At 37.0% G+C, this 17799-nt stretch overlaps 1 protein-coding gene across 8 annotated transcripts in view; it reads right to left on the bottom strand.

The window, feature by feature from the left end:
- ARHGAP32 (Rho GTPase activating protein 32) overlaps positions 1–17799 on the bottom strand; it is a 311240-nt gene that overhangs the window by 14891 nt on the left and 278550 nt on the right. For all 8 annotated transcript variants that reach the window (XM_032426187.1, XM_032426186.1, XM_032426183.1 and 5 more), the window contains 3 exons: positions 10166–10273; positions 7048–7193; positions 6241–6436 (listed from right to left, as the gene is read on the bottom strand). In XM_032426187.1, the coding sequence (XP_032282078.1) occupies positions 6241–6436; positions 7048–7193; positions 10166–10273 (450 nt within the window). The remainder of the gene's footprint in view (positions 1–6240; positions 6437–7047; positions 7194–10165; positions 10274–17799) is intronic.

A 17799-nucleotide genomic window follows, 5' to 3' on the forward strand; every position in this document is an offset into this window, starting at 1 on the left:
TATATATGCCACACGTGTAGCAAACACCCACTATATGTGCATATATGCAGCACACACATCCACTGTATATGTCATATATGTAGCACACACATCCACTGTATATGTCATATATGTAGCATGCACATCCACTGTATGTGTCATATATGTAGTACACGTGTGTGTGTATACAGCACAGTCTACAGAGCACAGCTAAACTGTACAGCTAAAGCATGACATGGTAATAAAATGTATAGATTTGAATATTAATAACTAGTCACAAAGATAATTTTTATACAGATTTTTATATTTAGATCTAATCTCACAGTCAATACTAATCTTATTCTTAAGTAAGAATAAGAAATATTTGGAAGTAGAAATTATTAAAACTCCAAAATAAGAGTTAAAGAAAACAGTTGTGTGTGAGTAAACAGAATTAAACCAAAAAGGAAGAAAAGTATTACAAATAATAGCTAATATAAATTGAATGCCAGGCACTGTGCTGTCTTATGTAGTAGCTCATTTAAAATAAAAATAACTGTACAAGGTAGGTACTATTATTCTCATTTTATAACTGAGGAAATTATGACACTAAGTTTAAGTAACTTCCTTAATGTTATAAAACTAGTAAATGATGGAGTCAGGGTTGGAACCCAGTTATATCCATATCCAAATATCTACTCTCTTGACTGCTCCTGTATAAAGACATTTTTGAAGAAATCATGAAATGCTGGGAGGCATCATTTTTCTTGCCCTCCTTCAGCCTAGCTGGCCCAACACTGGCAGGAGCCAGTTCTGACACTATCCATCTACCTTGCTAGCACCATTTGCCCCACGCCAGGGTTCCCTTCAGACCAGCCCCACTCAACCCACCTGTCCCTATAAGCGCCCCTCAAAAGTGGCTCCTGCCACACCTAGCAGGCAGCCTTGGTGAGGATGGAGCCGGTTCAAGGCAACTCCTGCCCCAGAGAGGGAGAGCTGGCCCCGCCCACCAGCACTCCTACAGCAGCTACAGCCAGGCCTCTCAGACCACTGCACTGAAGTCCAGCTGTGCCCACCAGTGTGCCCATAGTGCTCATGGCTGGTCACTGCAGGCAGCCGGACTGAGAGCCATACCCACCCAACCCCACGCCCACAGCAGTCCCAGCCCAGTTACAACAGGAGAGCACACACAGCCCACATAGGGAACACCCCAGGAGCACCTGGTTCCGGTGACCAGGAGGGACTGCGCTACTGGGCCCCACAAACCTTCTTCTGAAAAAGCCACCACTTTAAGACCAGGAGACATAGCTGACTATCTAACACACAGAAAGAAAAATGAGGAGACGGAGGAATATGTTCCAAATGAGATAACAGGACAAAGCCTCAGGAAAGGACTAAACAAAACAGAGATAAGCAATTTGCCTGATAAGCAATTTGCCTGTTCAAAGTAATGGTCAAAGGTGCTCACTGGACTTCGAAGGAGAATGGATGGACTCAATGAGAACTTCAACAAAGAGATAAAAAATTTTCAAAAGAACCAACAGAGCTGAAAAACAGAATAACTGAAATGAAGAATAACTGAAATGAAAAATATACTAGAGGGAATCAACAGCAGATCAGAGGATGCAGAAGAATGGATCAGCAATTTGGAAGGCAGGGGAGTAGAAAGCACCCAAGCTGAAAAGAAAAAAGAAAAAAAGAATTTTAAAAAATGATGGTAGGTGGTAAAGGGACCTCTGGGAAACATTGAGGGTACTAACATTTGCATTATGGGAGTCCCAAACGGAGAAAAGTGGGCAGGGGCAGAAAACTTAATTTTAAGAAATAATAGCTGAAAACTTCACTAACCCAGGGAATAAAAGAGATATTGAGGTGGTCTGGGAAGCATATAAAGCCCCCTAAAAGATGAACCCAAGGCGGTCCACCCCAAGACACATAATAATTAAAACTTGAAAAATTAAAAATAAGGAGAGAATCTTAAAAGCAGCAAGAAAAAAACAAATAGATACATACCAGGGAAACCCCATAAGGCTATCAGCATTATTTTTAGCAAATACTTTTCAGGCCAGAAAGAAGTGAAATGATATATTCAAAGTGCTGAAAGGAAAAAATCTACAGAAAATATTCTACCTGGCAAGGCTATCATTCAGAACTGAAGGAGAGATAGAGTTTCCCAAACAAAAGTTATGAGAGTTCATCACTAAACCGGCCGCACAAGAAATGATAAAGGGACTTTTTTGAGTAGAAAAGGCCATAACTAGAAAAGAAATTATTAAAGGAAAAAATATCACGGGTAAAAGCAAACATAAAGATAGTAGATCAATCATTTATAAAGCTAGTATGGGGCACCTGCGTGGCTCAGTCAGTTAAGTGTCTACCTCTGGCTCAGGTCATGATCCCAGGGTCCTGGGATCGAGTCCCACATCAGGCTCCCTGCTCGGCGGGGAGCCTGCTTCTCCCTCTCCCTCTGCCTGCCCCTCCCCCTGCTCGTGCGCTCTCTCTCTCTCTCTCTCATGCTCTCAAATAAATAAATAAAATCTTAAAAAAAATTAAGCTAGTATGAAAGTTAAAAAAGTAGTAAAATCAACTATATCTAAAAAATCAGTTAAAGGACTCACAAATAAAAAGATGTAAAATATGATGTCATATACATATAATGGAGAGGAGGGAGTAAAAACACAGTGCTTTTAGAATGCATTTGAATTTAAGTGACCATCAACTCAATATAAACTTCTATATACATAGGATATTATATATGAACCTCATAGTGACTACAAACCAAAATCCTGTAATAGATACACACAGAAAAAAGAGAAAAGAATCCAAGCATAACACTAAAGAAAGTCACTAAATCACAAGAGAAAAGAGCAAAAGAAGAAACAGAACTACAAAAATAACCAGAAAACAATTAACAAAATGGCAATAAGTCCATATCTACCAATAACTGCTTTAAATGTAAATAGACTAAATGCTCCAATCAAAAGACATAGGGTGATTGGATAAAACAACAAGACCTACAAGACAGTCACTTCACATGTAAGACACATACAGACTGAAAGTGAAAAAATGGAAAAAGATATCCCATGCAAATGGAAGCCAAAAAAAAAGTTGGGGTAGCAACACCTACATCAGACAAAACAGACTTTAAAACAAGGCTGTAACAAGAGACAAAGAGGGCATTACATAATAAAAAGGAATCAATCCAACTGGATGCTGTATCAATTGTAAATAGCTGTGCAACCAAAATAGGAACACCTATAAGCAAATATTTACAAACATAAAGGGAGAAATTGACAGTAATACATTAGTAAGGGACTTCTAACACTCCACTTACATTAATGAATAGATCTGTGATCAAAAAATCAAGAAATACCTAATACCTATCCTTCTCAAACTATTCCGAAAAAATAAATAAGGAAGGACTGTTTCCAGATCTATTCTATGAGGCCAGCATTACCTTGATACTAAAACCAAAAAGACATTACAAAACAAAGAAAATTATAGACCAATGGATTCCTGATGACCATGGAAGCAAAACCCTCAATAAAATATTAGCAAATTGAGTTCAACAACACATTAAAAGGATCATTCACCAACATCAAGTGAGATTTATTTCAGGGATGGGAGGGAGGATGTTTCAATATCCACAAATCAATCAACATGGTACACCACATTAACAAAATGAAGAATAAAAATCATAGGAACATCTCAACAGATGAGAAAAAGCATTTGACAAAATTCAACATCCGTTCGCAACAAAAACTCTCAAGGAAGTGGGTTGAGAGGGAACATACCTCATCATAATAAAGGCCATATATGGCAAACCCACAGATAACACCATATTCAATGGTGAAAGGCTAAAAACTTGTCCTCTAAGATCAGGAACAAGACAAGGATGCATTCTTGCCACCTTCATTCAACATAGTACTGGAAGTGCTAGCTACAGCAATCAGACAAAAAAAAGAAATAATAGGCATCCACACTGGCAAGGAGGAAGTAAAACTGTCACTATTTGTAGATGACATGGTACTATATATAGAAAATCCTAGATTCTACCAAAAAACCAGTAAAACGAATGAATGAATTCAGTAAGTTGCAGATACAAAATTAATATACAAAAATATTTTGCATTTTTTACACTACTAACAAAACTGGCAGAAAAAGAAATTAAGAAAACAATTCAATTTACAATTGCATCAAAAAGAATAAAAATACCTAGGATTAAATTTACCAAGGATGTGAAACACCTGTTCTCTGGAAATTTTAAGACATTAGTGAAAGAAATTAAAGATGACACAAATAAAGGGAAAGATACACCATGTTTATGATTGGAAGAATTAATACTGTTAAAATGTCCACACTACCTAAAGCAATCTACAGATTCAATGCAATCCCTATCACAATATGAATAGTATTTTTCATAGAACTAGAAAAAAAAATCCTAAACTTTTTAAGGAACCACAAAAGAACCTGAACAGCCACAGCAATCTTGAGGAAGAACAAAGCTGGAGGTATCACACTCCCAGATGTCGAACTACACTGTAGATGAAACTGTATGGGACTGGCACCAAAAGTGTTTGACGGAACAGAAGACAGCCCAGAAATAAACTTATGCTTACATGGTCAACTCATCTATGACAAAGGTGGCAAGAATATGCAACGGGGAAAAGACAGTTTTTTCAATAAATGTGTTGGGAAAACTGGACAGCCACATGTAAAAGACTGAAACTAGACCACTTTCTTATACGATACACGAAATAAACTCAGAATATGTAAGGCCTGAAACCACAAAACTCCTAAAAGAAAATATATGCAGTAATCTCTCAGACATAGGCCTTGGCAATATTTTTCTGAATCTGTTTCCTCAGGCAAGGGCATGAAAATCAAAAAGCAAAAATAAGCAATGGAGACTATATCAAATTAAAAAACTTGCACAGCGAAGCAAGTCATCTACGAGACAAAAGATAACCTACTGAATGGGAGAAGATACTTGCAAATGACATATCCACTAAGGGATTAGTATCCAAAATATATAAAGACTCATACAACTCAATACCAAAAAGATAATCTGATTGAGGCAGAGGACCTGAACACTTTTCCAAAAAAGACATACAGATGGCCAAAAGACACATGAAAAGATGGTCAACAATCACTCATCATCAGGGAAATGCAAATCAGAACCACAATGAGATACCACCTCACACCAGAGTGGCTAAAATGAAAAAGAGAAGAAATAACAAGTGTTGGCAAGGCAGTGGAGAAAAGGGAATGCTCGTGCACTGCTGGTGGGAATGTAAATTGGTACGGCCACTAGGGAAAACAGTGTGGAGTGGAGGCTCCTCAAAAAATTAAAAATAGAGCTACCACATGATCCAGTAGTTCCACTCCTGGGTATTACCCAAACAAGGCAAAAACATTAATTTGAAAAGTATATGCACCCTTATGTTTACTGCAGCATTACTTATACTAGCCAAGATATGGAAGCAACCTAAGTGTCCATCAAGAGATGAATGCGTAAGGAGGACGTGGTCCACACACACACACACACACACACACACACACACACCCCCCCCACACACCCCCCCCCCCCCACACACACACACACTGGGACAGTACGCATTCATCTCTTGATGCTGGCTGGGAGACAGCACCATGAGAAGTACTGGTCTGTTCTAAACTTAATATGGAGCCAATGTCAAACAAGTCATTATTCATTCTTTATTTCCTGGGTAAGCTATTCCAACCCAGTTTCTTTTCTTTCTTTCTTAGATTTTTTTTTATTTGAATGAGAGAGAGAGAGAGTGAGAGAGAAAGAGAGAAAATATGAGCAGGGGAGGGGCAGAGGGACAAGCTGACTCCCTGCTGAGTGTGGAGCCCAACATAGGACTTGATCCCAAGACCCCAAGATCATGACTTGAGCTAAAGTCAGATGCTTAACCAACTGGGCCACCCAGATGCCCCCAGTTTATTTCTAAATGAATTTCTAGACAACATATCTCAGAGAGAAAATCACTTATTTTCTATATAGTGGAAGTGTCTATTTTTCCCAAAAATCTGCCTTCTATAATTAACCTTAATCTTCTTTAAAATGACATGATGTTGCAATGCTTTTCAAAAATCATTTGTATCATTCCCTATGAGAGATCATCTATAATCAAATGAATGGGTTTTTCTGGGACTAGCCCAAAACCAATATAATACTATTAGAATACAACAGTAAAAAAAGAAAAGAACACTTGACCATGAAAATCGTATCAGTGAAGAGGATTTAATGAATTTTACCTTTCAAGTGGGAACTCAATTATGGTATGAAACTTTCCCTGAAGTGCAGCAGGTCCTTCTCCTACTTCGATGTATTTATTTTCAGTCACAATTGGAGAGGTGACCTGAGCTTGCGTTCGTGCCTGGGCTTCCTCCAATGTCAGCAGCTTGGTGGACGGAGAGGAAACCAGCAGGGACTTGGGTCTTGATAGAGAAGCTTTGGAAAGAAAGAAAAGTGATGAAAAGAGTCAAGATTTTTGGCATAGGTAAAAAATATAAATCTGTGTCAGTGTGTGTACATCAATCTCCATCTATCTACCTATCTGTGCTGTTTTACATTTTCTTCATTACGTCTTTCAAATGGCAAAACAATAGGGCTTTACACTGAATGAGGAAAAGAAGGTGACATACCAGGTTGTTAATAATGACATATATATATATACATATATTTTAATTCCTTAAGTAACTTAACTATTCTCCTTTCTTAAAAGATACCAAGCAAGGCCTGGTATCATTCAGATACCTTAGATTTGGAAAAAAATTTTTCTTTCACTGTTCCATAATATAAGTTTATATGCATCAATAATATGTGACATGATATATTTTTTAATGTGTCATAAACTTAGATCATAATAGGTCTAATGTAGTATTCACTAAATACTATACACACACAAAATGACTGTTAAACCATGCATTTTGAGAAGTAGACATAAATTACCTGCTTTCTACCAAAGACAGATTTATTCAACTGAGATAGTAAGAAATGCAGTTTTCCATGCCTTTAGACGTTTACACATGTTCCTTGTAAACAAAATCTGTTAGCCATACCTGCCCCATCCTGAATGACGGCACTGATTTTCCCGCTGAAGAGGACATCTACATGATTCAGGATGAATTCAACCACCACAGACTGAATCCTCACTTCCATGAAAGCTGCCGTTCCACTGAAGCAGGCAGATTCTATCTGTTTGGATCTGTGGGATAACCAACAACACCGTCAGAGAATCCCAAGACAGCAGCCTTAAAGGGCATTATTTTTTTTAAATGTGTAAACCACAAACAGACCAGAGGAAGAAAGCATACTTTAATGCTTTGGCTAAGCCCCACTTGCCTCTTTTAGGGAGATGCTCATAAAAACAGCAGATGAGCTTTACTTTTAAAAACTGTCCTCACCAACAGTACATTAAAAGGATTATTCACCACGACCAAGTGGGATTTATCCCTGGGCTGCAAGGTCGGTTCAACATCTGCAAATCAATCAATGTGATACAATACATTAATAAAAGAAGGGACAAGAACCATATGATCCTCTCAATAGAAGCAGAAAAAGCATTTGACAAGTACAGCATCCTTTCTTGATCAAAACTCTTCAGAGTATAGGCATAGAGGGTACATACCTCAATATCATAAAAGCTATCTTTGAAAAACCTACAGCAAATATCATTCTCAACGGGGAAAAACTGAGAGCTTTCCCCCTAAAGTCAGGAACGCGGCAGGGATGTCCACTCTCACCACTGCTATTCAACATAGTATTGGAAGTCCTAGCCACAGCAATCAGACAACAAAAAGAAATCAAAGGGATCCGAATCGGCAAAGAAGTCAAACTCTCACTCTTCGCAGATGATATGATACTTTATGTGGAAAACCCAAAAGACTCCACCCCAAAACTGCTAGAACTCATACAGGAATTCAGTAAAGTGGCAGGATATAAAATCAATGCACAGAAATCAGTGGCATTCCTATACACCAACAAGACAGAAGAAAGAGAAATGAAGGAGTCGATCCCATTTACAATTGCACCCAAAACCATACGATACCTAGGAATAAATCTAACCAAAGAGGCAAAGAATCTGTACTCAGAAAACTATAAAATACTCATGAAAGAAATTGAGGAAGACACAAAGAAATGGAAAACGTTCCATGCTCATGGATTGAAAGAACAAATATTGTGAAGATGTCAATGCTACCTAGAGCAATCTACATATTCAATGCAATCCCCACAAAAATACCATCAATTTTTTTCAAAGAAATGGAACAAATAATCCTAAAATTTGTATGGAACCAGAAAAGACCCCAAATAGCCAGAGGAATGTTGAAAAAGAAAAGCAAAGCTGGCGGCATCACAATTCTGGACTTCAAGCTCTATTACAAAGCTGTAATCATCAAGACAGTGTGGTATTGGCGCAAAAACAGACACATAGATCAGTGGAACAGAACAGAGAGCCCAGAAATGGACCCTCAACTCTATGGTCAACTAATCTTCGACAAAGCAGGAAAGAATGTCCAATGGAAAAAAGACAGTCTCTTCAACAAATGGTGTTGGGAAAATTGGACAGCCACATGCAGAAGAATGAAACTGGACCATTTCCTTACACCACACATAAAAATAGACTCAAAATCGTTGAAAGACTTAAATGTGAGACAGGAGTCCATCAACATCCTAAAGGAGAACACAGGCAGCAACCTCTTTGACCTCAGCCACAGCAACTTCTTCCTAGAAACATCACCAAAGGCAAGGGAAGCAAGGGCAAAAATGAACTATTGGGACCTCATCAAGATAAGAAACTTTTGCACAGCAAAAGAAACAGTCAACAAAACCAAAAGACAACTGACAGAATGGGAGAAGATATTTGCAAATGACATATCAGATAAAGGGCTAGTATCCAAAATCTATAAAGAACTTCTTAAACTCAACACCCAAAGAACAAATGATCCAATCAAGAAATGGGCAGAAGACATGAACAGACATTTTTCCAAAGAAGACATCCAAATGGCCAACAGACACATGAAAAAGTGCTCAACATCGCTCGGCATCAGGGAAATCCAAATCAAAACCTCAATGAGATACCACCTCACACCAGTCAGAATGGCTAAAATTAACAAGTCAGGAAATGACAGATGTTGGCGGGGATGCGGAGAAAGGGGAACCCTCCTACACTGTTGGTGGGAATGCAAGCTGGTGCAGCCACTCTGCAAAACAGTATGGAGGTTCCCCAAAAAGTTGAGAATAGAGCTACCCTACAACCCAGCAATTGCACTACTGGGTATTTACCCCAAAGATACAAATGGAGGGATCCGAAGGGGTACATGCACCCCGATGTTTATAGCAGCAATGTCCACAATAGCCAAACTGTGGAAAGAGCCAAGATGTCCATCGACAGATGAATAGATAAAGAAGATGTATATATATATACAATGGAATATTATGCAGCCATCAAAAGGAATGAAATCTTGCCATTTGCAATGACGTGGATGGAACTGGAGGGTATGATGCTGAGCGAAATAAGTCAATCAGAGAAAGACAGGTATCATATGACCTCACTGATATGAGGAATTCTTAATCTCAGGAAACAAACTGAGGGTTGCTGGAGTGGAGGGGGGTGGGAGGGATGGGGTGGCTGGGTGATAGACATCGGGGAGGGTATGTGCTATGGTGAGTGCTGTGAATTGTGTAAGACTGTTGAATCACAGACCTGTACCTCTGAAACAAATAATACATTATATGTTAAAAAAAAAAAAGAAGAAGATAGCAGGAAGGGAAAAATGAAGGGAGGGAATCAGAGGGGGAGATGAACCATGAGAGACTACGGACTCTGAGAAACAAACTGAGGGTTCTAGAGGGGAGGGGGTGGGGGGATGGGTTAGCCTGGTGATGGGTATTAAAGAGGGCACATACTGCATGGAGCACTGGGTGTTATATGCAAACAATGAATCATGGAACACTACATCAAAAACTAATGATGTAATGTATGGTGATTAACATAATAATAAAAAAACTAATGATGTAATGTATGGTGATTAACATAACATAATAAAATAAAATAAAAATAAATAACATTAAAAAAATAATAAAAAAAATAAAACTGTCCTCAAGGAACACTGATGAATTAGACTCTGATATAAGATGACTGGTTCTACTTAAGGTCATAAGTCAAATGCAACTTACCTTAGCAGGTTTGGAGCCCAAACAATTGCGAGGTTTTTTGCATGCATATTTGTGATGGAACAATAGTCAGCTAGAAGAGACAAGTGTCTCATCAGGAACTCGAGCGTTCTGGAAAATGCAATATAACATATTAATGAAAAGAAACAGTATGTAGCAGAATACAGCATAAAGACCTTCTAATTAATTTTTAAGATTTCAGTGGAAAAATAGAAAAGGAAACCGTACAAACTCCAACAAAATTTTTTATTGCTTCTTAGGTCTGAATATTATTACCCCAGAAATGTCAGGAGAATATTATGAATTCTACATTCTATATACAGTAATCACATCTATAGAACTCTAAGAAAAAAAGGTCTAAGGTAGATGCCGTAAGAAATTAACATTTCTGACAGGACTTGTTCCAAGAAAATGGCCTTGGTTTTTAAAAATCTTCAGGAATATTTGCTCCTGGCTGTCAGACATCTAGTTTCAAAGACACCAATGAAGTAAATCCTCCATAAAAGCTAGTTTCTAGACAAATGATATCATGAAGTTATGTTATTCTACTTGCAGCAGACACACTAACAGGAGGGGATTTAAACTTTTCTTTTATAAAAGAAAACAGTATTTCACAGGCCTAAAAGGTAAAAAGAAAAATTGCAGTGGGCACCAAGGGGAGAGAATAGTTGAGCAACTATATGTGTATATATATACATATACACACACATACATATATATGGAGAGAGAGAGGGGGTGGATATTAAATAACAGGGCAGAACATTTTTGGAAAAGAAAGCATGATCAGCTTAAATGCAAGTTATAAGAGAGAAACACAAAGAGGTATTACCTAGAGCTCCTACATCTCTCAAAGTGTCCCTACCTACCTGTATAGGGATTGAAACTATTAAGGACAATGTATAGGAGACAGAAATTTAAGACTGTTATTTGAAACAGTAACGAAAGTAAAATAGTGGTCAGCATATGAGCCTCAAAGACCAAGATGAGCCCAACGTGAATCTGAGAAGAAAATGCAGACAGCAGCTAGAAGCACTGCTCAAGAGGCTTTCTACAGGGATCTCATCGAGTTCCCACAACAGCCCTACCTGCACAGTGCTACCACTCCCCACTTTATGGAGGAGAAAGCCAAGGTGTGCTCAGGTTACTCTCAAATCAAGGGCAGCCTGGCTCCACGGTCTCCCTTTCAACAGCATCTACTGCAGCTGAGTACAAATGGTACATCTTGGTCCCTCCTACACATACTTAAGTAGGAAAGGCAGACAGACAGACAGACAGAAGTGAGGCTGGTCTGGAGACAATGTAAAGTTGGGGAGCTTGAGAAATGTGTTTAGAAAATGTATAAAATTATATTATTTTGAGTGGGGGGTATATGAAGGAAGGGAAATATTTAAGTACCTCAGAAGAAATGCAAATCAAACCACCAAAGATAGCATTTTATTCACATATCTAATTGTAAAAATGTTTTTATATAAAAGCTCGTGGAGAATTTTAGTCAGAGTCCCATGAAATGAGCATTTTCATATTCAGCAGAGTACAAACTGCATAAATCTTCATGGAATACAATTTGGAAATTGCCATATATTGAGAAAAAATTTTAGTACCTTTTGATTTCTAAGAATTCCACTTTCAGGTTTTCAGCCAAAAAAAAAAAAAAAAAAATCTAGATTCCCAAAAAGATTCATGTAAATGGATGGTCCTCACAGTAATGTTCAAAACTGAGAGAGAAAAAACCCACCATAGAATGCAAACTAGTACAGCCGCTGTGGAAAACAGTATGGAGGTTCCTCAAAAAGTTAAAAATAGAACTACCTTACAGTCCAATAATGAAACTACTATTTACCCAAAAATACAAAAACACTAATTCAAAGGGATACATGCACCCCTATGTTTATTACAGCATTATTTACCATAGCCAAATTACGGAAGCAGCCCAAGTGTCCAACAATGGATGAATGGATAAAGAAGAGCTGGTATATACACACACTGGAATATTATTCATCCATAAAAAGAATGAACTCTTGCCATTTGCAACAATATGGGTGGAGCTAAAGAGTAAAAGCCTAGGTGAAATAAGTCAGAGAAAGACAAATAATATATGATTTCACTCATATGTGGAATTTAAGAAACAAAACAAACAAGCAAATTAGGGAAAAGGTTAAATAACATATAGCCCATTCACATAAGAGAACACTATTAAAAATCATGTTTTTTCAAGAACATTTAAGGAGCTAGGAAATGTGAATATTAAAATCTTAAAAAGTCTGGATGGAAAGAGATATATTAAAGGAGATTAACACTCAAATTATGTAGAAGAAGCTAGAATATAAAAACACACATAGCAGGAGATATAGCACAAGGAATTATATATAACATAGGGTAGGAGATATGTGTATAGTAAACAGTATATATAAAACATGTAGGCATACACTGTAGGTAATATATTAGGAATACAGAAGATAATATTAGGATATACATATTATATGTGTGTACGTATATATATATACACACACATCAGCAAGCTACAAAGTATATGTTGAACAAAATATATAAAATGTATATGCAATATATATTATTGAACATTTACTATGTGCAAGGTTCTATTCTGAGACTACAGTGATAAATGACAAAATTCATGACCTCAAGGAGCTTGTGTTTTAAAGGGATTATACATAAAGTAGGCAATACTATATATATCCATATAAATATAGATATATATAGAGAGAGAGAACATATAGTAGGATATACAATATATAATACATAGCAAGTAAAAGTATACAGTGTTCAATAGGGAAGATTAAATAGATAAATAGTAAAGAAGCTACATATGCAATTAGTAAGGGAAATAACTATATACATAATATAGTAGAAAAGTTATATGTATCAATATACATTGTAAGCTTACTGAAAGCCAATGTTTATGAAAGGTTATTTGAATTCATAATGAAGTTAAATGCTATCAATACTTTATTTAAACATGATTAGAAATAGTATTTTCTTGCATCTATAGGAGATACATATGTATGTGAGTATATATGCACACACATTTATACATACACGCTATAGATAAAACAAAAAAGTAAATGCATAGGTATACACAATAATAGCAGGGGTAATTAACTCATAAATAGCACTTATATAACAGGCCTTGTTCTAAGTGCTATTCCTTTAATATTCATAATAATCCTAATAGAAAAGTACCAGTATTCTCTATTTCACAAACAATGAAACTGAGCCCAAGAGGCAAAGGAACTTGCCCAAGGTCACAAGGTCATATAGCTAATACAGGCAATTTGGCTCCAAAGTCCCTACATTATAATGCCTATAATACATAGACATTATATATAGTAGGTAACATAAATGTACTACACAACAGGGGATAAATATATAAGAGATATAAATAAAACATGTTGGGAGATTTATTTATATAAAATATAAAATATATAGGAGACATATGTACTTCACCATATGAGAAATATATACATACATGATATATACACATACATACTCTCCATTATATATATAAATACACACACACACACATGCATATACACTCTCTCCATATATATCTCTTCTTACTGACGTCCTCTTAATTCACCCACAATATTAACCAATACTCTCGATTCCCTCTGTAAAATGTACTGATTGGTGTCTAAGGCACTCTAAGTATGTTTGCCTATAGGTTTCTCTCCCTAAACCATTTTGACTAAATATAATTTAAATTTTAAGCAGGTTTACCTAAAGCCAATTTTAAGTGCTTCTCTGTTTATGCAAGATTATTTTAATTCACAATGAAGTTAAATGCTATCACAGTTACAAAATATGACTTTTAAAAAAAGAATTTGTTTCTTGCTCCTATGAAATCTGTTGAATATTTTGCAGTCTTGATAAAGGTGAGGTGCCAAATGAGGAAGGAACAAATACTGTGACAAACAGAATAATTTAAAACAAAACCTATAATTACCAGTAATATTCTCATAGAGAGAAGAGATTATATCCATGAGATAAGAGAAGGATGCTATGAAGTAGGAGCATTCAGAGGAACAAGAAAGGGAGTTCTTGGAAATCATTTTCTTTTAAACCAAGAAATGGCCTGGAGGAAATCCATACATGGAAACTGACAAAGAGAAGGTAAGAAATGAAAGAGTTGGTTCAAGAACTACAATAAATCCAGTAAGAGAACAGAGAAAAGGGCTGGGGTTTAAGTTGCAATGAGAACCACCGAGGAAATAATAACAACAAAAATGGAAGTTCCCTGATGGAAAAGGCCCACCAAGTGCCCAAAGCAAAGAAAAAGAACCCACTCCAAGACAAGTCAATGTGAAAATTGAACACTAGGTATGTTCTAAGTGTAAAAGCATCCAGTAAGGATACAGACAAAACAAAATACATCATATTAAGAACTGGCAGACTAGAATCAGATATCACTGTGGCATTTTTGCTTAGAAGACAATGGTGTGATATTACCAAAATTATGGGAAAAAATTATTTACAGACTAAAATTCTATAGTTATCAATCAAATGCAAGAGTAGAATAAGAGCATTTCTATATCAATGTCTCAAAACATTTACCTCCCTTATAGCTTTCCTCAAGAAGCTACCAAAGATGTCTACTACAAAGCAGGGAGTACACACAAGGGAGGTGACGGCAAGAGATCCCAAAAAGAAGGATCCAACTCGTGCAGGAGGCAATGAAGAGAATTTCTAAAATGAGGGGGAAGAGTTGAAAGTGTTGTAGGTCTAGAGAGCAATCAGCCTGGACTGAGGGACTGAGTAGTGGGATAAAAGGCTCCAGGAGGGATGTTTTCATGGGACAAAAAAAAGACAGACAGAAAGCTTGTCTGAGAAGTCCGAACACACTGGGAGAACATATGTAGTCAGTCCTGTGAGAGAGTTTCAGGGATAAACTAGTGACGAACAGAAACTTAGCAAGCCAAAAATGGGCAAATGCTCCACAAACACACACAAAGTTCTCCCAGAAAGGAAAGAGAAGTCTATTATATATTATGTGCAGTTGTAAATCACAGTTACAAAGTTATTACAATATAGACAGTGAATACTAATTTAATTCCAAATGCTGACGTAACCAGACTATGAAGATGAGAGAAGGGGAAACGTGTGTTTGTGTGGTACTGGGGCGGGTGGGTAAAGAAAGCTAAATTTCATTTACTTAAAAGGAAGGTAAAAATAACATCTAAAAATAAAAAATAAAAAACATAAGCATGTTATTCAGAAACAGAAGCTGAGGAGAAATCAGAAAGGGGAGCTGTGAGGCAGGAAACTTATTTTTCACTAGCAACTATGCAGACCATTTGACTTTTTAAAATGATGTACATATATGTTATATTGGTCTTTTTTTTCTTAATTTAGAGAAAAAAGATATATTTACATGGTACCTCTTGTTAAAACTACCTAGTCAAGAAGTCTTGGCTTAATTCTAACCATCTGTCTTGCTATGCTTTATATTAAAAAAAAATACTAAGGACCAGACTCATTGGCACATTGGATCTCATTTTAACATCAAAAAAAAAAAAAAAAATCCTCATAAGAAGGTATTATTAGTATTCTTTTCACAGATACTGAGATTAATGTTTGGAGAGGTCACGAAGGAAGTGATGAAGTTGCAAATTCAAACTCAGATCTATCAAAGCTAATATTCGTTATACTGCATTAGGTTTCTTTTTCTGTAACTTAAGAAAAAGTCTTTTTCCTCCTTAAAATATTCTCCAATAACTGTGTTATCAGATTTGTCTCCTCAGCCTTCTTTTTCAGGGTTGAATACCTGAATTTCTTGAGCTTCCTTCACAAAAGCTCTTTTGTGTTGTATTTTTTTCACTCTTCAGTGGGTTCTTAAGAACTTCTTTAAATTCCCCACATTCCTCTTAAGACAGGACACATTAATGGCACAATGAGGCAATGCTAAGTTACCTTCTGGCTCTTGATCATCATGATTTATAGCTATAGTGTGGACTTAAAAAAAATGCTGATTTTTTAAAATTTATTTTAATTTTTTATTGGTTAATCACCATACATTACATCATTAGTTTTGAGAAAGACATGTATCATATGACCTCACTGATATGAGGAATTCTTAATCTCAGGAAACAAACTGAGGGTTGCTGGAGTCGGGGGTGGGGTGGGAGGGATGGGGTGGCTGGGTGATAGACACTGGGGAGGGTATGTGCTATGGTGAGCGCTGTGAATTGTGCAAGACTGTTGAATCACAGATCTGTACCTCTGAAACATAATGCAATATATGTTAAGAAAAAAAAAAAAAGAAGATAGCAGGAGGGGAAGAATGAAGGGCGGGAAATCGGAGGGGGAGACGAACCATGAGAGATGATGGACTCTGAAAAACAAACTGAGGGTTCTAGTGGGGAGGGGCGTGGGAGAATGGGTTAGCCTGGTGATGGGTATTAAAGAGGGCATGTTCTGCATGGAGCACTGGGTGTTATGTGCAAACAATGAATCATGGAAAATGCTGATTTTTAATGTTGATTAAAACTTTTAGGGGTGCCTTGCTGGCTCAGTCAGAAGAGTATGTGATGCTTGATCTCAGGATTATTGGTTCAAGCCCCACATTGGATGTAGATATTAGTTAACTAAATTAAAAAAGAATTTTAGTGTTGATTTAGTGCCAAATATATGCTGTTTTATTTTTTATTTTTTTAAATTTTATTATGTTATGTTAGTCACCATACAATACATCATTAGTTTTTGATGTAGTGATCCACGATTGATTGTTTTTGTATAACACCCAGTGCTCCATGCAGTACGTGCCCTCCTTAATACCCATCACCAGGCTAACCCATCCCCTCATCCCCCTCCCCTCTAGAACCCTCAGTTTGTTTCTCAGAGTCCATAGTCTCTCATGGTTCATCTCTCCCTCCAATTCCCCCCCCTTCATTTTTCCCTTCCTTCTCCTAATGTCCTCCATGCTATTCCTTATGTTCCACAAATAAGTAAAACTGTATGATAATTGACTTTCTCTGCTTGACTTATTTCACTTGGCATAATCTCCTCCAGTCCCATCCATGTTGATGTAAAAGTTGGGTATTCATCCTTTCTGATGGCTGAGTAATATTCCATTGTATATAAGGACCACATCTCCTTTATCCATTCATCTGTTGAAGGGCATCTCGGCTCTTTCCACCGTTTGGCTATTGTGGACATTGCTGCTATGAACATTGGGGTGCATATGGCCCTTCTTTTCACTACATCTGTGTCTTTGGGGTAAATACCCAGGAGTGCAATTGCTGGGTCATAGGGTAGCTCTATTTTTAATTTTCTGAGGCACCTCCACACTGTTTTCCAAAGTGGCTGTACCAACTTGCATTCCCACCAACAGTGTAAGAGGGTTCCCCTTTCTCCACAACCTCTTCAACATTTGTTCTTTCTTGCCTCATCAATTTTTGCCATTCTAACTGGTATAAGGTGGTATTGCAGTGTGGTTTTGATTTGAATTTCCCTGATGGCTAATGATGATGAACATTTTTTCATGTGTCTGTTAGCCATTTGTATGTCTTCTTTGGAGAAGTGTCTGTTCATGTCTTCTGCCCATTTTTTGACTTGATTATTTGTTTTTTGGGTGTTGAGTTTGAGAAGTTTTTTATAGATCATGGATACCAGCCCTTTATCTG

The sequence above is a fragment of the Phoca vitulina genome, unplaced genomic scaffold (assembly GCF_004348235.1).
Source record: "Phoca vitulina isolate PV1807 unplaced genomic scaffold, GSC_HSeal_1.0 scaffold34, whole genome shotgun sequence".
In the NCBI taxonomy this organism is placed as follows: domain Eukaryota; kingdom Metazoa; phylum Chordata; class Mammalia; order Carnivora; family Phocidae; genus Phoca; species Phoca vitulina.